Consider the following 25931-nt stretch of genomic DNA (forward strand, 5'->3'; position numbering starts at 1 on the left):
CAACATCGAAGTCGACTCGCTTCAATAAACAATCACACACGTATATGTTACTGTGTAGATTCCAATATCTCATTGTCAAATGCTTATTGTGTGCTTACCCCCACTTTTCAACGAACTACCTCAGGACATCAATTATCACTACTAAAGTTCATCTTACTACTAATAAAGAAATTAAAACTACCAAGAAAAAGCATTACAATAATCTGGTGGTTTACTGACTTGCAGACCAGGGTATGGGAATGCACATGTTCCAGGAAATCCTCCCTGTAACCACGCCATTGCCACGGCTGGAGCCCGTTTTCACATCTTAGCCTTGCATATTGTTAAAGAAATACATCTTCCAAACCGTCATATTACTCTCAAGCAGATCAGACCTGAAACAATCTAGTATTAGACCAACAAGTTCACACAATACCATTATTATGCTCAGCAATAACATATTCTCCTTGCTGTAAATAACTCTTTACAAGATACCGACTTGAAATCCTTATATGCGTCATTGATTTTATGTAATGGCTTGGCTTTCATACAACTTCCAATATTTACTCAATATTTGTCAGTTATGACACGGTTTTAAGATACCCGACGTGTATTACAATTCCTTTCCAATACTCTGACAATATACACTCGATTTTCTACAAATACTTTCGTAAAATCTCCTTAAATCAACAACCACCATTTCAAGCTTCACACACACCGACTACAAACCAACAACAATGACACAATGATCTGCATTCCGCCTTCTCATTATAGCAGACATGGGACAGAAGTATTCTAACTTCGATATAACATTTCATTTCCAAGATCATATTACTAATCAATACGTAGGTGTCGCCACCGTCACACTTACAAATTATCGACATTTTATCTTACGTAATACTAAACTATTTGCATTCCCTTTGGTTTCGTCTCATACAATACATGTTATAAAATACATACTAAAAATTAACCTTATGTGCCTAGAATTGTACATCCTCACGCTTAAAAATGAATATAAAGTTCATTCCTTCACTTTCACTTTCTTGCGTGTGCGAAATGTATAGATGAACACAGGTCCTGACCGTTCCAGCGCCATGTTCTCGAGTCCTGCGTCGGCACGCGTGCTGTCGCCCTCGTTCCCACATGGTATCGGTACAGTACATCTTTATCTTCATTCTTTTAACAAATTCCCAGTAAATACATTCTTAATTTCTTTCTTAAACAATTCTCAATTTGCTATTAAATTTTGATGGTATAAAAGGTCCCACTAAGTGTCCACAAGGCATGTCTCCGTATCATTTGACTAGTTTTAGTTTAAATCATTTACATAAAATATACATAGAGCAGAAAAATATTACCATGAAGAAGCAAAGAAAGTGTGCAAAAATCACTTAGAATAGAAGAATTAAAATACACCACAAACATTAAGTACTTCCACAGAAAAGCAGCCACGCTGGCTTCCTCAATCAACAATCATAATCAACACCATCACCATAGCATCGATCAAACAAGGAGATGGAACAATCAGTACCGAAACAAAGCACAATAATAGGAAGCTCGCACAAGATTAACAAAAGAGAAACCGTTAGATCTCATAACTAGGGCCCGGATTTTTAGGTTCTTAAAAACCACGTTTTAGTTTTTTAATAGCTCAAAATAGGTTTTTTTAAAAAGTTTTTTATCCTCCTGAAATAGTTTTAATGATCATTTCAATCATTACTAAAGTTATACTATTCATTCAAACTTTTTTTTTGCAGTCGCTTAAGTGCGGCCAGTATCCAGTAATCGGGAGATAGTGGGTTCGAACCCTACTGTCGGCAGCCCTGAAGATAGTTTTCCGTGGTTTCCCATTTTCACACCAGGCAAATTAACCTTAATTAAGGCCACGGCCACTTCCTTCCCATTCCTTGGCCTTTCCTATCCCATCGTCGCCATAAGACATACCTGCGTCGGTGCGACGTAAAGCAAATGATGACTTGCCTTTAGGCTTCGCTAGTTATGAGATGCGTGAGCTTCTTAAACTGCCTTCAATAATAACTTGATTTATAGGGAAAATTAATTTTAGTCTGTCGCATAATAGTGTGCATAGAGCTAAACAGCCGTAGCTGGCGGTAGTCGATCATACGCAATGAGAGATGCACTGAAGCTGGCAAGTTAGGCGGGCTTGTACCTGCTAGATACAGGTCAGTGAACGCCAGGGGTTGTCTCTTGTTTTGTGCTGTACCGTAGTGGAATAGTATCGTATCACGTTGTTTCGCTCTCACTAGTTATACTTACAAACCACTTCCAGTTCCAAATCATGAAGTCATTTCAAAAAGTCGTGCATAATGTTTATTTTAAAAAAATCATTCAATTTCATTAATATTTGGTATTTCTATTTCAAAATAATGTAGTACTGTCTTGAATAGCCCATTTAGTTTTTTTAGGTTTTAACGCCTTATTTAGTTATTTTTAGGTTTTTTAAGATTCGAGTACTTTACCCCAGTGGTAATGAAATGGATAAGTAAGTTAAAATATTGCAGTTAGCTAGCAAGGAATAAAATAGTTTAAAACCTAAAAATCTGGGCCCTACTCATAACTCAAAGAATTGCAAGTTAATATAAAATAATAGAAGGGGAAAAGAAAATTAATATTAAGAATGGGATCAGATAATAATAGGAAAACTCTTGCAGAAACTCACATGGTAGTTAATCTGCTTTTAACATAATTTTGAAATTAATTCAGCATTTAAGTAATATTTTAAAGGAGCCTGCTGGCAAGAATAACAATAATCCACAGGGCAATCAACCCCAACTTCAAACACGGTGAGACTGTTTAACTCGACCAAAATGAAGATAAAAGAACTTTTTAACAGGTTGTAATTTTCACAAAAAGAAGCCCCCCTCCCCTCCCAGAAAAATATAAATTTAAGAAGGAAACAATTTCAAATTATCAAAAGAGAATGTAACGTTCACAAGTTCCATCACATAGTTCAAAATGATGACCACAAGAAGCTGATGTCTTGGTCCAGAAGGATTTTTTAATTCATAACCTCGCTTAAGTGCAGCCAGTATCCAGTAATCGGGAGACAGTGGGTTCGAGCCCCACTGTCGGCAGCCCGGAAGATGGTTTTCCGTGGTTTCCCATTTTCACACCAGGCAAATGCCGGGGCTGTACCTTAATTAAGGCCACAGCCGCTTTCTTCCAATTCCTAGACCTTTCCTATCCCATCGTTACCATAAGGCATATCTGTGTCGGTGCGACATAAAGCAAATTGCAAAAAAAAATTCATAACCCAAAGACGAAAATGTTTTAATTAAAGATGTTACACTTTTTTTGGACAGCTTCATTATGATATCCGGATCATTCCCGCAAGATACAGACTACTCGGACGTACGTACCTCAAGTTATTCTCAAAATCGATAATCCACAAAAGATGATCAGAAACTAATTGAAGACGACCTGAGAAACATTCTAGGGTGATGCCACCCTACACAAGGATGCTTATCCCGCCTCTCATCATTACAGGCCAAGCCCATACGCCACCGCGTTCCATTCCACCAGTTGACTGCATGTCGATTCAAGACAGAATAGCGGGCTCCTTCTCACTCTGTGCTACCGTTAGACAGCTAGGAAAAAGCTGCACGCTCATTGGTCCGAGCAAACTAAGTTAGACTCACTGCCACAGGGGGCAGCACTAAGCAGGAACAGATGTTCCAAGAGCAGAGTCGAAGATATACACAGACGAAATATGAGATAAGCGCACAGGGGTGAGGTACAGCTTTAAAACCAAATTTTGACATCCAGTCACAGAGAAGATAAAAGCAGAAGAGTAACGGGAAATAAATTCCCGGTAACACAAATTTCCGCAGCGAGGTGCCATATCTAAAAATGTAGGGGGCAAAAATGTAACCTCAGTTACACCCAGTACTTTTCTATTAACCGTGTTAGTGCAAATATTAGGTTTGTTGTTCTTCTGCTGCCTCTGAATCTATGTTTTTCCTCTTCAAACTGGTTCCTAATCTTAATCTTTTCTCAATCCTTTCCAATATCTTATGACATTTTGGCAAGAGGGTGATTCCTATATAATTTTAACACTTTTACCTATTTCCTTTTTTATTTTTAACAATGGTATTATGATCCCCTTCTTCCAGTCATCTGGCATTTTTTTCCCCCTCCAAATGACTCCTAGTAATCAGTATAACCACTACATTCCTTGGATGCTTGTTACTGTGATCATGTCTGCTGTCAGTTCATCAGACTTGCCTTCTTTCCATCTGCTTGAATGCATTTTCAGTCTCTGACCAGGCTGTTGTTCCACTGCAGATCCTTTATTTCATTTCTTCTCTGATCCCTTCTCCATCCCGGACAATGCGCCAATTTTCTCTTACTATTGCTTTTATATCTTCCCTGTCTGATCCGTTGTTTTTCATTAATCCATATAGCATTTTCTTGTTTTCCATTGCTGTCTTTGAGTCATTAAGTTTTAAATCTTGGTCACAGTTAGTTGCTTAAGTTTGTGACAAGTGATGCTGAGGAATCTAGGTGTTCTGCACCCAAGAAAAAAGAGAGAATACCACACACGACTTGACAGAAATCAAGGTAACAGAAAATTTTGTATAAGTATGTATGCAGTACATGTAGCTACATGAAACATAAACTTTTCTTCCCATTGAGTGCAAATTAATCTTCTAAGTTTGTGTTGCTTTTGCTGTACAGTAATTAATTCATTACATTTCTGAAATACTTTAGAATAAAATAGTTTAATATGAATGGATAGTATGCAGTATATTATCAGCAGTTACTACAGCAGCATTGATGACTTCTCTGTGACTTGTGATGTACGCCACCAGTAACCTAGCATCCCCTGTTTGATTGTATTCCCACTAATCACATAAGGAAACTTGAAGACACACATTATATTTTTTTTTTTTTTTTTTTTTTTTTTTTTTTAGTTTTATCATGTTTTTATGGTTTGGAGAAATCAGTTTTTGTATGGTACACCAAGAAACAGGTATCAACATGGAGGGCAACCCTGCATTTGTCGCATTGAAAAGAGATTTCCTTCCGTAGACCCTGCGCGTAACACACCTTGCATTGCTTGGATGGCACTAATTTCTTCTGTGTAGGGGCAATTTTGGATGAAAGTGCCCAGAATGTTGACTCTGAAGTCTCAATGGGGTGGTACCAGTGTGGGGACGACCTCTGCTGGGGTACTGCAGTATTTGAGCACCTTCTAAGTACTGTTCTGCAACACTGATGCAGAAAGCTCTGAGGTGTTTATTTTTCATTGTTGGGTTGAGTATGTGAGAAAGGAATTCAATAATGCCACATCAAGGAGGGAGAAGTACTTCTTTCACATACTTCCTCATGAGTGGGAAAGACGCCAGTCACTGATCATGAGATTCACAACTAAGTACTTTTTATTTTCCACCTTGTCGATACATTACTAAAGTGTACAGGCTTTGTCAATCTATTTTACGGCCAGGATTTTGTTCGCTGAAGCAAACGTTCATGTTTGTGGATTACTGTAGTCACGCCCTAGTTCGTGAACCATGGGCAACGGCTGAGTGGCCTAGTAAGTGGTCCTGAGAGTCGGGATACCAGTTGCTATGGAATGGGAGTGGGCATCTCGGACATATTCTGAGTCGTGGCCCTCCTTGTACTCAGGCGGCTAGGACTATACAATCCACCGGTGGTCCATAACCCGTTAGAGGAAAGATCCTCCCTTGGACTATGTGCAAGTAGGGTAGCATCCTGCTTCATGAATTTACTAAGCTCAGAACACTTTTAGCAAGCCTCGGACGTATGGGAGTATCGGAGTCCCACTCCCATTTGACAGGTGAGGGACTCCTTGGAAACAACTTGGCGAACGAAATGGAATTCGATGGGGAGCTATCAGTATTAATGGGGCTTATGAAAGAAAGAAAGTAGAACTGGCTGAGTCAGCAAAGAGGATGCATTTGGATGTGCTAGGAGTAAGTGATATTCGCGTAAGGGGAGATAACGAGGAAGAGATAGGAGATTATAAAGTGTACTTGACGGGTGTTAGAAAGGGAAGGGCAGAGTCTGGGGTAGGGCTCTTTATCAGGAATACCATTGCACGCAACAAGTTTCTGTTAGGCACGTAAATGAGCGAATGATGTGGGTAGATTTGTCAGTTGCTGGAATTAGGACTAGAATTGTCTGTGTATTCACCATGTGAGGGTGCAGATGAGGATGAAGTGGACAAGTTTTATGAAGCATTGAGTGACATCGTGGTCAGGGTCAACACCAAGGATAGAATAGTGCTAATGGGCGATTACAATGCGAGAGTTGGGAATAGAACTGAAGGATACAAAAGGGTGATTGGTAAATGTGGGGAAGATATGGAAGCTAATGGGAATGGGAAGCGTTTGCTGGACTTCTGTGCTAGTATGGGTTTAGCTGTTACGAATACATTCTTCAAGCATAAGGCTATTCACTGCTACACATGGGAGGCTAGGGGTACCAGATCCATAATAGACTATATCTTAACAGGCTTTGAATTCAGGAAATCTGTTAGGAATGTACGAGTTTTCCACGGATTTTTCGATGATACAGACCACTATCTGATCTGTAGTGAATTAAGTATCTCTAGGCCTAGGGTAGAGAAAGTGAAATCTGTCTGCAAATGAATAAGGGTAGAAAATCTCCAGGGCGAGGTAATTAGACAGAAGTTTCGAACGGTAGACAGTAAGCAGGTTCAGGATATAGAAAGTGAATGGGTGGCATACAGGGATGCTGTAGTAGAAATAGCAAGGGAATGCCTAGGAACAACTCTGTGTTTAAAAATGGAAAAGGCGAACATCTTGGTGGAATGATGAAGTGAGAGCAGCTTGTAAACGTAAAAAGAAGGCTTATCAGAAATGGCTCCAAACAAGGGCCGAGGCAGACAGGGATTTGTACGTAGATGAAAGAAACAGAGCAAAACAAATTGTTGTTGAATCCAAAAAGAGGTCATGGGGAGATTTTTAATAACCTGGAAAGGCTAGGTCAAGCAGCAGGGAAACCTTTCTGGACTGTAATAATCTTAGGAAGGGAGGGAAAAAGGAAATGAACAGTGTTTTGAGTAATTCAGGTGAGCTCATAACAGATCCCAGGGAATCACTGGAGAGGTGGAGGGAATATTTTGAACATCTTCTCAATGTAAAAGGTATTCCTGATAAAGAGCCCTACCCCAGACTCTGCCCTTCCCTTTCTAACACCCGTCAAGTACACTTTATAATCTCCTATCTCTTCCTCATTATCTCCCCTTACCCGAATATCACTTACTCCTAGCACATCCAGATGCATCCTCTTTGCTGGCTCAGCCAGTTCTACTTTCTTTCTTCCATAAGCCCCATTAATATTGATAGCTCCCCATCGCATTCCATTTCGTTCACCAAGTTGTTTCCAAGGAGTCCCTCGCCTGTTAAATTGGAGTGGGACTCCGTTACTCCCATAGGTCCGAGGCTTGCTAAAAATGTTCTGAGCTCAGTGAATTCATGAAGCAGGATGCCACCCTACTTGCACATAATCCAAGTGAGGATCTCTCCTCTAACGGGTTATGGACCACCGGTGAATTGTATAGTCCTAGCCACCTGAGCACAAGGAGGGCCATGACTCAGAATATGTCCGAGGTGCCCACTCCCATTCCATAGCAACTGGTATCCCGACTCTCAGGACCACTTACTAGGCCACTCAGCCGTTGCCCATGGTTCACTAACTAGGACGTGACTACAGTAACCCACACCATGAACCATAAGTAATTTACATTTTTATGGAATAAAATATTTATCAAAATACCAGTACTGTAAAATCTGTACATGCTTAACATTAATAATAATAATATTTGGATCACATAGCTGTCAGCTTGCATTTAGGAGATAGTGGATTCGAACTCCACTGTCAGCATATCTGTAAATTCTGTATCTGAGAGCTAAACCAACCTAAGTCACATTTTAATTATTTTGCAGGAGAGAGGGAAAACATCAGTTGAAGAGCATTTTTGCTGCATTATGACTTAGGCAATAAATGTTCATCATTGTTCTTGATATATTTTGTGTAATTTTGATCAGTGAACCCATTCACTAATATAATTTACACTTAAAATGGTTAATTATTATTTTATTGCCATAAAATAAAATGACAATGGACTTACTTATATACGGCTCTAAGTTTCATAAAAGGAATAAAATGTGACTTACGTTGTTTTGGCTTTCAGGTACAAAAATGTCTAAGTAAAAAATGTTTTACTAGTAACTTGTCAGGTGACAAAGTGAACATTGTTCAAAGTGCTCAATGCTTGTTTGTGCTGAGTTATTCCAAGTTGTGAAAACTTCTGCAATACAAAATGAAATTGTGGAATTTTATCATAAAAGGGATTTGTAGCACTCTGTATTTCAAAATACATGAATTTTCAAGGGCCTGCTGTCTCCAATGTTGTGAAGGTCAGGAGTCTGGGTTACAGCCTACAAGCCCAAGAAATTTCTCTTATGAGGATGCTGGCTATGAAACCCTCACTCTGCATTGTTATCTTTTGTGTGGGGAAACTGCAACTATGGATACATTTCTGCAAACAGTTTAAGTCTACCCGTTGGCACGTACTGAAAAAGGGAACAGTTTAAAGAGCACCTCTGTTGTTACAACTTAAGCCTCTGTTATTTATACTAATCACCCTAGGGAAATTTAACTTCCATACTTGCAAAACTGCATTCATTTATTTTATTTTTCTCAGTATGGTCAGTTGTGTAGTGCAGTTGGTTAAGCCGCCTTCTGCCAGGCTATGGTTGCAAGATCGATTCCTTATTCAGTGTTGATGTTAAGAGTGCATAAATATGGATAGACTCTTAGCAGTAGATTTGCTGGAGTTAATTAACGTATTTCCGCAGAATATTTAGGGTGATTTCTGGTACTCTTGACGTCTGTTAAGGCCATTTAAAATTGAAAAGATGTTGAATGTATTGTAAAGTAAATATTATACTATCTGTTTTCCAGAAACAGCAGATCTATATCCTTATATTCCCAGATAAATAAAAATCCATGCACAATGATAAAAATTCTCCCAAAGTATTTTCTTATCTAGTGTTAAACTGACAAGATCAATAACAAACTTCACCCAAAATGCTTAGTTCCCTGTTTTCATAGAACGTGCTGAGTTTGTCTTTTTCATACTTTGCCTTTGCTTATTTTGTAATCTCTGCAGATTGAATGATTTATCACAATCATCTATACCACCTCTTTCTTATCTTCCAGTGTTGGGTGGTCAGCACACATTTGGACTGATGCAAAAGTCTCCCAGCGGTAAACCCCCTCTCACTTCAAGCAACCCATTAGGTAAATAGCGGTAAGATTATCTTATGTTTATATTGAAGACTTTTTAGCTGTCAGGAAAATAACAAAAGTACACTGCATAAAATATAATGCATGTAAATTAACTAGTTACCTTTTTTCTAAGGTCTGTCCTGGATCATTTGAAATGTTTCATTGTTATAAGAGGTCTGTAATATTACTCATAGTGAATGAAGTTTTTCAAGGAATTGCTCATATAAAGACTAGTCTTGAATGCCTTTATTAGTTTGATTGCTGTTTCATATCATTAAAGGTCATTGAAACCACATTGTAGAAAATTGGTAGAAAATTCCTATTTCTGGGTTAGTGCTGATGTAGTTTAAAGTATATTATAATTTAAGAATAGATTTTGAAGATTGTTATTTGACAGTAGCATGTTGTATTGTTTAGGCAGCAAACCTGTTATGTTTGACGTCTTTGGGCCAATGACCTAGATGTTAGGCCCCTTAAAACAACTATTATCATAATTTGTCTTCTGCCGTAAGACATTTCCAGATAAATTTTTCAGATCCTTTCAAAACTCAAAAAGTTCCTGCTTTTGATATCCAAAAGGGCTTATTCTTGTTGGATAAAGTTCTTATTGTACTGATACTTTAACAGTTGTGTTGACATGTGGAGAACTGTATTTCGGATAATACGGATATCTTTGTTTTGTATCGTTCTTCCTTGCCATTGAGTAGAGTGTAAATTGAGAAATGTGGGAATATACCGAATCTCCATTTAAATAGGAAAAAATTTAAGTGCAAAACTGAGACATTAACACGCATATCATTTTTAGTATAGGGCTATACGCACCCAGTATATTGAAGTCCTTCTTCAGCAACGTTATAAGGGTTCTGAAGAATCTCCCCTCCCCTGAAATATATCTATCAATGTACAGTATGTATGTAAACGTTCTACAGCTTACAAAATGTTTTCACTTTATCATTCTAGCAAAAAAATTTCAGAAGAATTGAATTTTTGTACTGGCCTTATAACCAGGATTTTATTAGGTCACTTGTGTTGCGTTCAAGTCTGAGTAATTGTGGGGTCTTGGAAGTTTTGGTTGTAATTTTTCAGCCAACGTGGACGTATCTAGCCATATGGCATGCCACATTGTCTTGCTGGAAAATCATATCTTCCCTAGGGAAGGCAATTAGCATGTTTGGACGTACAGGATGGATTCATTACCGTATTGGTCGAGCATGCCTTTTACATGAACCTTGAGAATAGCCACAGAAACATTCTCCAGCTGTCACCAGCTGGTGTACTTCCAACTATGTTTGCAGTGTGCTTGTTCTTCATGGAATGTGAAGATATGTAGGTCGTCCTTGTCGTTCCTTTCATAGTTTTACTTTTGTCTTTGTCCTTTCCTGTTGTTCCCTCTTCTGATGGTGTTCTGTCCTTATGTTTATCCTAATCATTTTCCTGTCTTTCTATGTATGACTTGGAAGAAAGAAGTATATAATGACTGACATTTTTCTTGTTCCTCATAAGCATCTTTGTCACTAGCTTGAATGCCTATCCTGAAAATAGTTTGTTTTGCATTTTCATACTAGGTGGACACAGGCCATGCTCGCTACTATACCTATCTTAACTCTTTCCTCTCTCAGCATCACCAAAATCCTACCTAAAAGAGGAATCGGTAGGGGGGGGGGGGGGGGGGGGGAAGAGAGAGAGGAGCTCAGCAACCCCTCAAACTGTCATCTCATTGGTCTTGCTCTTTATTTTTAGGACATTTCATTGCCAGCTGCTAATAATATTCTCGTGATATGTGTGTGATGAAATTTAAAGGCTAATATGTTATAAAATACATCCCTAATACCATGAGAGAGTTAACCTTCCAGTGCCTTTTCTTGATTTTAAAATTTCTCAGCAGAATGTGACATCGTTGTGCTAGAACTGTGAATAGTTTTAAGATGAAAGAAAAATAAAAAATAAAAGAACTGTATGTAACCAAAATAGAATTACTTGAGCAAGCAAGCAAATTCCATATCATCCCAAAAGAGCAAACTCAAATGTAGAACTGAAGTGTTCAAATTACAAACTGCTTTATTGAATAGAAGTAGGTTGGTATTAAAATTCTTTATAGGACAGTGAATCATAGTTAGAAATGCAGGGTAATCCATTTCAGATTTAAAAAATAAAACGTTCTGGAATACATCGAACATCTTTTCCCAATGTTTGAGTATTATATAATACAAGAGTCGGAAGATAGAATTCCCAGCTGTGAGGTTGCATCCGGGAGATAGTGGGTTCGAACCCCACTGTCGGCAGCCCTGAAGATACTTTTCTGTGCTTTCCTATTTTCACACTAGGCTGTACCTTATTTAAGACGACGACCGCTTCCTTCCCACTCCCAGGCCTTCCCTATCCCATCGTCGCCATAAGACCTATCTGTGTCGGTGCGACATAAAGCAAATTGTAAAAATATATATATATATATATCTTGAAACTTGAGTCTATTGGCTTTCTTCTTATTAAACAGTATTCACTCATGGCAACCAAATTCATCCAGAGGGAAGTTCACTCTTAGGTGGAGAGTAAAATTCCATAACCTCATCAATAAACTTATCACACCTGCCATCTAAACCAACACCTCTCAGAACAGACAGCATGTAATCTACTTTCCAGCACGTCCTGAACTGATCTTACCAATATTTATAACTTCCAAAACAGAGTTTTCCTCTTTATGTACAGATTCAGCATTTTTGTGAGGAACAGACGTCAAGAATTGAACCAGGTGATAAAATGAAGGCGGCACATTATATTGAATTGCTTTTTTCTTTCAGATTGTTTATTAGCATGACGAACCCTCTAACGCCCATACCCGGTTCACATACTTTCCAACCACCGTGTAAATAATGACTGTTATATACCACATACTCATATGTGAAAAAGCTTCAAGAAAGTGTGCTTGTTTTCAACTTCATAATTTGTTTCTTAGGGCTGAAGAAGGCCCAAAGTGGCCAGGACATGTACCGTTTATGTCTTAGTTCTTAAAGTGTCTTTAAGACATATTGTGTATTGGCTAAGGTAGACCTTTCAGTTCTATGTTTTCTTATACTTTAAGAGGAAGTACATCTGGGCCACCATCTTCTATTAACACTAATAACATACATACATCATCATTATAGACTATTATGCTTTTCAACGTTCAGTCTGCAAGCCTCTGTGGATTTACTAAATGTTGCCACAATCCTCTGTTTGCAACTAGTGCTGTGGCCTCATTTATTTCTATACCTCTTATCTTTAAATTGTTAGAAACTGAGTCTAACCATCGTCATCTTGATCTCTCTCTACTTCTCTTACCCTCCATAACTGAGTTCATTATTCTCCTAGGTAACCTATCCTCCTCCATTCGCCTCACGTGACCCCACCACCAAAGCTGGTTTATGCGTACAGCTTCATCTATCGAGTTTATTCGCAACTTAGCCTTTATCTCCTCATTTCGAGTACCCTCCTGCCATTGTTCCCACCTGTTTGTACCAGTAATCATTTTTGCTACTTTCATGTCTGTTACTTCTAACTTATGAATAAGATATCCTGAGTCCACCCAGCTTTCGTTCCCGTAAAGCAAAGTTTGTCCGAAAACAGACCGATGTAAAGATAGTTTAGTCCGGGAGCTGATTTCCTTCTTACAGAATACTGTTGATTGCACCTGCGAGCTTACTACACCTTGATTCAATCTCACTATATCACAATCCTAATAATCAGAAGGAAAGTGAAAGAGGTCCAACACTTCGAAGAATGCAGGTATCGGCAAAAGAAAGGGAAGGGCCATAAAGGGCGTAGGAATTAAAGAATCCCTAGGTCTCGCAAACCTAATACTGTTGAGGTCAAAGAGAACTAGAGTTGACCAAATTAAGTCAGATAGAAAAGTTGAAATTGGGGAGCAGGACACAAGTGGAAGTGATGCCAGTTTCAGCTAGGGGAACCGTGATTGCCAACATACACTCCAAAGCTAACACCCTCTTGTCCCACTTTTAGTAGCCTGTTCCAATAGGCAGGGGATACTGTGTGTGAATTCTACCGCTCCGACCCACAGGCGAATCAGTTTTCAGAGATGAAAAGACCTTTCTTTCAGCTTTCCTTGCCAATTCCCCAAAATTAACGTTTGTTGTTACCACTGAATTTGGAAGTAAGACTGAATTGTTTTTAAAGAACCACAAGCCAAATTGCTAATAGTGTCACTATTTTCATTTGGCACTGTCATAATTTAAGTCAATTTAGTTCGGATTCCATGTCTTTTAGATTCATGTACTGTAATAGTATAGCAAATATTGAGTGGTCTGTGTTGGCTTCCATCTGTTGACACCCCAAAACAAGAAATACCCCCTAAAGTTTCAGTGGCTTATGGTGGGGAGCAGTCGCATTATTTACTATATAGCTTGTATTTTAGTTCTTTGAAGCTTCTAGCTATTTCAGAATTATTAAGCATTAGTCTATATAACTTAGAACAGCAATCGGACCTACAACTGATGTGGTGGTACACCATATAAGCTCGGGCACCTTCTCTTGCACTTACATTTTCGTCCAACTTAGTGAATTTGAGAGGGGTGGTGGGGGGAAAAGAACTGACCTGTGTATGACCAGATTTATTTAAAATTCCTTTATTGTGCTTTACAGAATTAAAATGATGCCTACTTGTACATAACAGTCACCACTACATATTCAGTTTTTCCTGTAGAAAAACAAGTGATTCATTGAATTTACACTTTCTTTTCTCTGATACTGACAGTATATTTCTCAAAAATAGCAGAAACTAAGCATCTAGCCAGGAATATTTACCACATTTACTGGAAACAAAACCAATGATCTGTTGTGCACAGGCTCCAATTGACTGAAAATATAGACCTTGATGACAAAATATCCCTTTAATGAATAAAAGTACCTTAAAAATTATGCCAGTTTTCATTTCAATAGTCAGCATACAAAAGGAGGACGTATCCTCATCGTGGAGGACAGATCACAACCTTGTTGTAATTACAATATGTTTTGTTACTGTTCAAAGAAACTTAGAATTAACTTTGACACCTTATGTTCAAGAAATTGTCTCTACATTAAATTACAATAGAAAGTCCTTGGATTCTCAATGGAGGATTCATTCTGAGCATCTTTATGTTTTACTCCGTAGGATATTGATGCTAATAATAATATTTGTATGGTTTCAGCTACCATATGCAGACATTTTTGTTTGACGCTGGGTGTCAATTTCAACAGGGGCTGCCTGGCCGAGGCGGTAAAGGCGTGCTCGGTTCGCCCGGAAGGACATGGGTTCGAATCCCCGTCAGGAAGTCGTAAAATTTAAGAAATGAGATTTCCACTTCCGGAGGTGCACATGTCCCTGAGGTTCACTCAGCCTACACCAAAAATGAGTACCAGGTTAATTCCTGGGGGCAAAGGCGGCTGGGCGTAGAGCTAACCACTCTACCCCATCAAGTGCCGAGGTTATGGATAGTGGAAGCCTTTACCTTCCACCCCTCCAAGGGCCTTCGTGGCCTGTACGGAGATGACTTTGCTTTGCTTTGCTTTGCTTTGCTTTGCTTTGCTTTTCGTCAATTTCAACATTCCGTTTTAGTCTACCGTGTGGAAGAGAAACGGATAACATCTTGGATGATCTACGGCTGAGTTTTAATTAAATTCATTTTATCAGATAAACACCAAATGTGATGCTAGAGATCTTTTACATGCCAATATCGTACAATATGAACTACCGAATAGACATTTTCGTCCACCCTTTAAAAGTCTGACTACCTCTGCCAACTTGGGATCCAGAGGTGATTCTGCTCAAAGAAACTTCAAGTTAACTTGCACACCTTTTGCTCAAGAAGCAGTCTCTATACGAAAATATTATAGAAGTCCTTGGAAAATTGGTTCTGAGTATCTTAATGTAATTAAGGCCACGGTCACTTCCTTCCCACTCCTAGCCCTTTCCTGTCCCATCGTCTCCATAAGACGTATCTGTTGTTGGTGCGATATAAGGCAAATTGAAAAAAACCAACTAATTTAACAGCTCTGGAATAGATTACAGAAACTACTCTGTGATTGAGTGTGTTCTTTCATAGTCTCATTTATGTGGTAAGCCTTTCTATATGAAATCTACAAATAAGATTCTGAAAAACTCGGAACTACAATGAACTGAAATTGCAAGGTGAATGGATTTCATTGATTGACACTGCATGTGCCACTCTCTTGCTCCTTACGGATACATATAAATGGCTCTTGTTGCATGGTATAGATTCCTTCTTTGTTTGCTATTAATGAATTATGAATAAGGGTTAGTGTTTTAAATGAGGAACATTTTACATAATTTTACTGAACACCTTTTCTCCTTTCAGCATGAAACGGCAGGATAGGACCTATGATCCAGTCTTACCACTTTTTTTCTTTTGGGATGTTCTTATTGTACATTTTTGTGGAAGCATGTGTACAAAATGAAGAGTTTTTTATTATTGTTTAGGACAATTGGTGGTATATTCAGACAGGTCCTATGATATCTTTTTTTAAAGACTTTTACATTGAAAGTAAATTAGAAATAACTGATCAGTAATAATACTATAGAGCATGTATTTTTATAGTATTTTATTCTAAAATTGTAGATATGTATGTGCTTTATTAGGCCATCTAAAATGCCTGCTGCATAATACAATGTAGTTTGTATGATCAAAGGATTGGCAAATGTTAGTTTGCAGTTTTGGTTTCTTTATGCTGAGTTGCTTTGACAGCTTCCTTTTGCTCTCTCACTTTTTTAAATGCTTTGCTCAATCTTTTGAAAATCTATTTATGTACACTTATGAGCAGTTGATCAGAGATGCCTGTATAGTAGCATGTAGCACCTACTTTCAACCAGATGATGGAGATGATGTAGCGTGACAGAGACTCCACAGCACATGAAACTTTGGGGGAGACGTGTTGGTCCATGACTACTGCACAGCCTTCCAAATGCACGGAGATTGGTCGGGGGAGAGTCCAACTTGTGCACATTTCCCTTGGCAGCATCCTAGTTGTACTCAGTAGGACTGAGGCTGGATGATCCTAGGAGCTAGAATAGCATCTTCCTCTCTGTGGAGTGTTCATCGAACGAACTGGCCACATTTCAGAAGTGATGGACCAGTGCATTTTCTTGCTGTAGGTATAGATTTCCTGCAGACAAACAAATGGGTGGACACGAACTGACATCAGGTTACTGTATCGTTCACCAGTGAGGAATGTTGGCAGGTGTACCAGGGGTTTCATTTCATCCCATACACCAGTCTAAACTCTACCCTGCTGGCAAGAGGGCTCCTTTGCCTCGTGCTTGGCCACTCATTCACACCTTGCCATCGGTGCGTTCCAACTGGTACCTCAGTTCGTCTGTCCAGGCGAGCATTCGCCATCCTTTGCAAGTCCAGTGTTGTTTCTTTGCCCATATCAGCATTTGTGCCTTGTGACGTGGTGAGAAAATGGACGCTAGTGGGACGACGGCCTCTGGTCCTCATTGTGAGAAGATAATATTGGATGGTATGGTTGCTGACACTTAGTTGTTGAGCATTGAATTCACATGTGATCTGATGCACAGCGGCCCATGTATTTGCTTTTACCGTGTGCCTACATGGCTTCAGAGATCGAATGGCCCATACTTATGGCACCGAAAATCTGGTTGCAATTAAATGTGCGGAGATCTCATACCCCATCATGTGCTGAACTGTGTCTTGCATGACCAGTACAATTATGAAATATTAAAATCATTCTGTATTGATGGTTTTCACTTTACAAAGGAAATTTAATTTTTCCTCCTATTCAGTACACATCTCCATCCACTACAAGTTACACACATTATACCTGGCATTTGTTTTCCTTTTAAATATGTTTTCAATTTTCACTGCCCTCTTGATTATTTGAGACTGTGACTCAATGAAGACAGAATGTCATCTTAAATTTTAGTATTATGATTTTGTCCTTGTTTTTAATGTAATACACTCCACCTCTAGACTAAAGAGGTTCTCAACTTTGCCATGACCACTTATTGTTTTAATTTTGTAATGCCTCACTTGTTTTCACATTCTTTTTCTTTGTATTCTGACATATTTTTTTAACATTAATTATGTAATGTTTTAATTGTTTTCACTGAAGATGGCTCAAATGAGCTGAAACATGTCTGCTTATCTAAAGATGGAGATGCGTATTGAATAGGAGGACAAATAAAATTTCTTTTGTAAAGTGACCAGTACAACACCTAGTGACATCATAGTCACATTTCACGCCATACTATTACATTCACCACAGTGTCATTTCACCAGAATAGCAGCTGCTGTATCTCTAATGCAGTTGCTCATCAGTGTATATATACAGTATATCACACTAGCAAAAACTCAGGTAATGATGTAAGGACATCGCAAACACTTCACATGTTTGTAAGTAGCCATTTACTCCTGTTTACAACCGGAAAAAAAATCCTAAAGCCAAACTAAAAGTAGGGTATCAACAAAGATATTTAATGAAATACAAAAATATTGTGTATATATTGCATTTTTAACTTGTTGTAGATTGTATTTTATCTGCTTTATTTAACTTCTGAGTTGAAGTGCACTGATTCCTCCATGTAATATGTATATTCCTGTGTAACACTTATGTTATAATTACAGTACTGTACAAAATTGCAAGTTTCTGTCTTTGTTATTTATTAATATCAGAATTATAGTTACATATTTTGAAGTGTCTGCACTGAGAAATTTATCATTTGTTGAAATATCCTTGCTGCTGCATCTTCTTCTTCAGCACCCTCTATCTAATTCTCTGCCAAGTGGGGTAGTGAAACTGTGACCCATCACCTCTGCTGTTCTTCCACCATTATTCTCTGAACACTTTAGGCCAGTTCACACCTCTACTCTCCACTGCTTCCTCTACTCTGGTTATCCACCTCTTCCTTAGTTTCCACCTCAGTCTTGTTCCAGTCACCTTCCATTCCATCATTGTTTTAAGGGTTCTCATTATTTCCATCCTGCCAGCGTAGCCAAACCACATCATTTTACTGGTGTCTGTCCTGTTTTGTTGCTTCTCTATTACCAGCCTTTCGTGTATCTCTGTGTTCTTACATGGGCCTTCTTTGACTTTCCAAGCATGCTCTTAAGGAACTTCATTTCCACTCCCTGGATACTGCTTTCCTCTCTGGATGTTGCATTCCATACTTCTGCTCCATATGTTAAGAATAGGTCTCGTATAACAACGCCTTGCATCTTCGTGGGACCTTTTCATTTCGTACTATATCCTTTATGCTCTGTAAAAATCTGCCACTGGGCGAGTTGGCCATGCGGTTAGGATCGCGTAGCTGTTAGCTTGCATCCGGGAGCCTTGAAGATGGTTTTCTGTGGTTTCCCATTTTCACACCAGGCGATTGCTGGGGATGTACCTTAATTAAAGCCACGGTCGCTTCCTTCCCATTCCTAGGCCTTTCCTATCCCATCGTCGCCATAAGACCTACCTGTGTCGATGCAACGTGAAGCAAATTGTAAATAAATTTTAAAAATCTGCCATTTGCACCTGTTACTTATCTCTCATAGTCCCATCTTGTGACACTATACATCCCAAGTACTTTACCTGTTACTGCACGAATTTCCGTTTGGTGAGTAAAATTTCAAACTTTGAGGTTCAACTTGCGTTCAATAGGATGAGGAGGGCCTGCAGTAAATAAACGTTGGTTGGTATGCGTTGATGTTCATGGGGTAGAAGGAGTATCTTTAGTTGTAGGGCTGTTTTGACATCTGTTATGTTAAAAAAAAAAAAGAAAAAGAAAGAAAAAAAAAAAGCAGCATAAATGATGATAGTACGATTCAAATGTGAATCACTATGCATTGCAGTGTTAATTAAGGTAGTCCTCTGTCTTGTCATCATCTTGGTTTTACTCTTGTCTTTAATTATTTTTATGCCCCAGTCTTCCTTTACTTCACTCCAAGCATTTAACTGAAGTTGTCCTTTATGTTCATAGGAATTTTCTTCGTGACTAATAATTTCCGTGAAAAGAATATTTCTGTTTTGGTGCATACTTTTGAGGGTTGGAGTGTGATGCCCGTACTTTGGGCAAATTAAATAAGCCACAATATGGCAGAAGCTTTACCATTTAATTCGAGAACTTCTTGTTGGTTTCGTTTCATTAGGAGAAAAAGAAAATCTAAAAAAGGATAGCTACCCTTGCATAAGGGTTACCGTACAGATACAGCCCCATTATTAGTTGGCGGGTGGTTTTTTTTTTTCAAAGATCATTTTGATAATGTTTTGAATATAAGTGTCTATTAATTTATTCAATATTCCTACAAGTTTCCCCTAAAGAGGCAGCTATCCCCGAATGGAAACATTTATTTCATTAGTACTTGGTGTACAAACTATAGGAATGATTACACAATTTATAGTGTGTCTCTAAGAATATTAGTGACAATTTCTTCTAGTTCCAACATACTAATTCCAAAACTCTTGAAAGAAGTTCACGCAGAATTTAGATATCACTCCTCGAGCACCGAACAGTTGTCCAATCACCTTCAGATTTCACAATGGGATGTATTTCTCCTGCAGGTGTTTAAAGCATGATTCATAGTGCCTCTTCTTTTCAATCTCAACCTCTTCTGCTTGTGTTTTCTACTTCAAACTTCACAGTTGGATCGATAACGAAGCCCCTTTTGTCGATTGCTGTGACGTGGTTGTACTTCCCAAGTATTTAAAACTTTTCTCAACTTCTATTGGTTTTTCATTTACTTCAGCCTTCCCCTTTCCTTCCTGCCTCTTGTCATCACTACTGTTTTACTCTTCTTTGTGTTTCTCATTTCATTTTCTTGCCATATCAGTGTGTTACCTGCAAACAGTAGGGCCTTTGCTGTGTTTCTTCTTCTGTTTTTTACACACAACAAACCATTTTGTTCCTCTAATCTTGGTGTTTACACTACTAACACACTTTTTGTACAAAGCTTTTGTGATATTTTGCTATTGTAGATTTGTGTATTGAACTGTATTTATCAAATAATAGACCTCCCCATTCTTTTGACAATGGTAAAATTTGTCATATATCCAGATACCTCCAGATTGATCATAGTTTTAAACTGTGAAAGACCAAGAAGGTCTTACAGGGTTTAGGTCATGTAGCCATCAGCTGCATTTGGGAGATAGTGGGTTCAAACCCCACCATTGGCGGCCCGGAAGATGGTTCTCCATCTTTGCTACAGGCTACTTCTGGGGTCGTATCTTTATTAAAGCCATGGCTGCTACATTCCCAGTCCTAGCCCTTTCCTATCTCATCATCGCCATAAGACTTGTCTATGTCGATGCAACATAAAAATGTTTAAATTAATTTGTGCAAGTCACCAATCGGAGCGATTGAAGAATACTATTCTTTTCATCCTTATTTTGCTGATGAGAATTTGGTACAACCTTTAATAGAATAAACAGAGGTGCATTTTAATGTAAAAAACATTATCCATGAATGTAAGATTCTATATTATTTATAGTAATAGTTCCTTGTGTTAGTCTGATTGAATAACATATCCTTGCCTGAATCCTGTAAAGCATTAAAATCTTATGTTATTGTCTTGGCTGCACGTTCTGGTATTATTATTATTATCATCATCATCATCATCCTATTTCCTAGTTACTTTGGTGACAGCACTATGTGAGGATTAAGCTCATTTTTTACAGCCAAATGCCTTTTCTGATCCAACACTGTGTGCAGGGGTGAATTCATTGTCACATGTTTCTGTGGTGGTTGTTAGTCTGTTGGTGGATAGTGTGTTGATTGGTAGTGTGATGTGTTGTATGTTGATGAAGATGTTTATTAACATTCTTCTCTAAGGGTCGTATTCATGAACGAGACTTTGACTTAGACTTAGACTTAGAAGGCGGTAAGTCGCCATTTCCATTTCATGATCGCTACTTGGAGGTAAGTAAACTTAGATGGCGACTTTACTTCCAAGTCGCCGATGTTCCGTACTTAAGTAGACTCTGAGATCAGAAAAATAATAAAATGGCAGATATTGCCGATGCAGTTAATTTTGTAGACGAAATTGAAGAGATCCAGGAAATTATTCAGTAGGTACGTTGTGCCAAATCCTCGGCGTATTATAAGAGATGCACGGAACCCAGTTCAATTTTATACAGAAAATGAGTTCAGAAAACGATATAGATTCGACAAACGTACAGTATTAGATGTACTAACGATGTTTGAAGACGAATTACAGAAACATAATAATCGAGGATCACTCATACCTCCAATGATACAGTTGCTAATTTCGTTAAGATTTTTTTTTTTCTATTTGCTTTACGTCACATCGATACAGATGTCTTATGGCGACGATGGGATAGGAAAGACCAAGGAATGGGTAGGAAGCTGCCGTGGCCTTAATAAAGGTGCAGCCCTCCAGCATTTGCCTGGTTTGAAAATGGGAAACCACGGGAAACAATCTTCAGGGCTGCCGACAGTGGGGTTCGAACCTACTATGTCCCGGATGCAAGCTCACAGTCGCGCGCCCCTAACCGCACGGACAAATCGCCCGGTCGTTAAGATATTATGCTACAAGCAAGAGTAAAATTATTGTTACTATAGCGCACAGTTTTTGCACTTTCTACTCATCGTGTTATCTAATTAGGTTAAGGGATGATCAGTACAGATTAATGCATTCTTATGGTAAATACAATAGCCTTTCACACTTCCATGGTTTTCAGGTAAATTCCAAATTGATTCCGCTGATTTACGAGGAGTAAGCCAGCCCTCAGTATGTAGAATAATCAGAAGAATATCGATCCTGACTGCCCGAAAGAGACCACAGTTTGTTTCGTTCCCAAATGAAGCTGAATGTCGAAATAATGCGCGACGTGTGTATGAAAGATCCCGTTTCCCTGGAGTGGTTGGAGCTATAGATTGCACCCATATACCAATAATAAGTCCAGGTGGCGACCATGCTGAGGTATTCCGTAATAGGAAAGGGCTTTTTAGTTTCAATTGTCAGGGCATAGTAAACCACGAGATGAAGTTTATTGATTTCGACTTCAACTATAGGCTACATTTCTTCTCTTTCACTAGTTCTAGTAACACCTCCCTTTCATAGTTGTTGAAGGTTGGCAATTTTTTTCTTTCCATCCATCGTCGAGAAATAAAAACTAACTGTATTAACTGGATTGGATTGAGTTTAGAGTCTATAACGCGATCTATAACGCAGGAAACAGCTGAATTTCTTCTTCTTCTGCCGCTTTATTAAGAAAAAACATTGAGTGATGGGAGATGCTACAGTGCTCTTCCATTGTTTTCATTGCCAACTTCATTTCTAATTCTTCACATCGTAACTTACCAAAGTCTACTTACGCCAGAGTCTACTTTGTAAAAGTTGCGTCTATGAAACAGACTTCCACGAAACTCAACTAAGTGAACTTACGTAAGTCGAAGTCAAAGTCTCGTTCATGAATACGACCCTAAGTCTATATTTTGTAAGCATCTGCTTTAAGATTTCTTTTCAATTTGCTCCTTTTATTTTTCTTACCTCAAGTTCTGTATAAATGTTGGAAAGAATGGGAGGTTCCATAATCTGTAATCCTGCCATGCCTCTTTCTACAGTGTTGCTTCTCTTTTAAATATCTTGATTCCTATCACATCAATTTAATTCTTGTACGTGTTATAGATCACCCATCTTTTTCTGTATTTCATTCTATACAGAGTCAGAATATCAAAGAACTTGGTTTGGTCAACATTGTCAAATACCATTTCAGATCTAAAAATGTCATGCAGATAATTAGGCTTGGTCACATTAATTCGGTGTTACACGATCGGTTATAATCAGTAATGTGAAGTTATGTATATTTTGATGATAAAATTGCCACAATAGAAGTGCATTCAGTATTGTTATTGAAAGTAGTGTGAATGAATTCATGGGAGAAATGGACAACAGTGGCAAGCTGAAAGGGTGCTGAACATGTAGACTTTGAGGAATTTGCAGCTTCTAGAACTGTTCCAGGAATTAAACTGTTACAAGATATGATAGACATCTTAAGACATTTTCTGGTGACAATGTCACAACAATTCACTATAATAAACATGTAGGATTGAAGAAACTGCAATTCCTTTGATTAAGAAAATAAAATTTAACTAGTTTTTATGCATGGAATTTCATTTGAAATTATTCCTTTCTAAGGTGAGTATAATCCCACACATACAAGAAAACTAACTCAAGAAAAAACCTGTTCATGGATTATCTCCTAATGTGAGAATAATATAATTGATAATGATTTTAATTCCTATATACAACAACCAGATGATAAATTATGAGGGATTTATGGGTTAAATAACTTTTGCACTGAATATTGGAACTCTTTACAGTATCTTATTTAAAGAAAGGTAAAAGTTTCTTTGTCTCTCCTGAAATGTGCAGTTTTAGAATTGTATCACACTTTTTGTATGAAGTAGCATTCTCAGTTTTATACAAACTTTGTAAAATGGAAAATAATTCCATGGAAAAACACATTCTGTTGCAGGCAGGTTTTACTATGGAATGTTTTTGCAGTAAAATTTTGAGTCATTAATATAAGATAGTCTGAGTGTTCAGTTTCCTCAGCTTTTTATACCCCTTTTGGACCTCCTGATGTTATCCATAAACCGTAACTTAGCAAATTTAACCTCAACACACAGAAATTAATGTAAGATTTAAGCCTCTTGAATCAGAATGTATAGTTAGGTTTTCAGTCCAACAGATGCCCAGCCCATAACACTGTTTATGCTCTCAAAGCCATGTTATCCTGCCTCTGAATCAACTTGAATTAAGCTAGGTAAGGTATTTTTTAAAAGGGTAAGCTTGTTGGGACAGTAAAAACATTTATTTTCCAATGACTGAGCAGATTGTAACAAATGGTATTGATTTATTTTTTTACAATTGGCTTAACGTTGCACCAAGACAGATCGGTCTTATTGTGACGATGGACAGAAAAGGTCTAGGAGTTGGACGGAAGCAGCCATGACCATAATTAAAGTACAGCCCCAGCCAGCATTTGCCTCATGCAAAAATGGGAAACTATAGAAAACCATCTTCAGGGCTGCCAGCAATGGGATACGAACCAACTATCTCCCAAATGCAAGCTTATACCTGCACACCCCTAACTGCACGGCCAACTCACTCGGTGATTTTTGTTTGAGGAGGAAAATTGACAGGGTTATCAGTCCAGGTTTATAAAACATACAAATTAATTCAGTTGCTTCAGTTTATTATACTTTTATTGTAGATTTGATAACAACCGAGCGGAGTGGCCGTGCGTGTTAACACACTCTGGCTATACGGTCAAGCTCTGCATTCACTAGATAAGCGAGTTCAAACCTCACTATCAGCTGACCTGAAAATGGTTTTCTGTGGTTTCCTGTTTTTACTTCCAGGCAAATGCCGGAACAGTTCCTATTCATAGACCACAGCCGTTTCCTCCTGCCTCCTTACCCAGTTTCATTCATCTTAATTTATTTCATCTTTATTAGCTCTTCAACTGAGGTTGGCATCAGGAAGGACATCTGGCCATAAAACATGCCATATAAATTCATCTCACCTCATCCCCAACCCCATATCAAGAAAGAGAAATTAGGGATAGACATACATACAATGTAGGCTTGATGACTGCACCTCAGAAGTGGACAGGAGGCAGATTTAAAATTTTACACATTAGAAGGACATAGCCTCACATGCAAAGTATAAATAGTAATATGCAGATTAGTAATAAAACACCGTTCTCTTGAAACTGATTGCTACAGCATGCCTGGCCAACATGTTGATCATGCTATTACTTTTGGTCGATCTTTAAATGTTTTCTTTAATATCTTTCTTTTCCACTCAGACAAGAGAGATGTAGGGAAAATCAGTACAATTTTCTTAATGGTAGTAATAATAATAATAATAATAATAATAATAATAATAATAATAAGGGCGTCTACAGCAAAAGGTCCATATGTTTCAAAGCAAAGCTGAGGCATTACTGCAGTGTCATCCGTTCAAAGGTCTTATACGCTTCAGAATGTCTTGCAGTGAACTAAAAAAAGGCCTGATCAAGAAACTGGAGACCAAAGAAAGGAAGATTTTGAGAAAAATCTTAAGTCCCATCAAAGACAATGGAGAGTACAGAAGATGGCAGAACAACGAACTATACACCCACATAGAGAAGATTACTGATACCATCCAGAAAAGAAGAATAATCTTTTATGGGCATGTGACATGAATGCACGAAACAAGACTGACCAACTGCATCGTTCATTACCTTCTTTCAGCAGAAGAAAACCAAAAGGGCTTGGTTCATTGAAGTGGATAGAGACGAGCCAAAATTAAAAACAGGAAAGGCATGGACACAGGAGAGGAAAGAACGACACCGACAATGCATGCGGAAATAATGGGCAGACGTCAAAACCAGAAGTAGACACTTGAAATGATGTGGTCCAAAGTTGACCTATACGACATGAATTAATGAATGGCCTCAGCTACCATGTGCAAGCATTTTAATTTGATGCAGTCTGGCTGCTTGCTTATCTATTTTGCCATTCCATTGTACTGTAGGCCTACTACATGGGCGTCTATGTCTTGAGTTTTTAAGAATTTGTCGGATAAACACCAGATGTGTTACAAGATATCGTTTACATACCAACATCATACGACATGGCGTGTCAA

The 25931-nt window shown here is 38.3% G+C and overlaps 1 protein-coding gene across 5 annotated transcripts in view; it reads left to right on the top strand.

The window, feature by feature from the left end:
• LOC136866541 (nuclear pore complex protein Nup58) overlaps window positions 1–25931 on the top strand; it is a 166127-nt gene that overhangs the window by 134222 nt on the left and 5974 nt on the right. For 2 of the 5 annotated variants that reach the window (XM_067143606.2, XM_067143607.2), the window contains exon 7: window positions 9214–9294. In XM_067143606.2, coding sequence (XP_066999707.2) covers window positions 9214–9294 — 81 coding nt within the window. Of the gene's footprint in view, window positions 1–9213; window positions 9305–15629; window positions 17991–25931 lie in introns of those variants that run through there. The other 3 variants (XM_067143609.2, XM_067143610.2, XM_067143608.2) reach the window with 3 other exon arrangements.

The sequence above is a fragment of the Anabrus simplex genome, chromosome 3, assembly GCF_040414725.1.
Source record: "Anabrus simplex isolate iqAnaSimp1 chromosome 3, ASM4041472v1, whole genome shotgun sequence".
NCBI classification, from domain to species: Eukaryota; Metazoa; Arthropoda; class Insecta; order Orthoptera; family Tettigoniidae; genus Anabrus; species Anabrus simplex.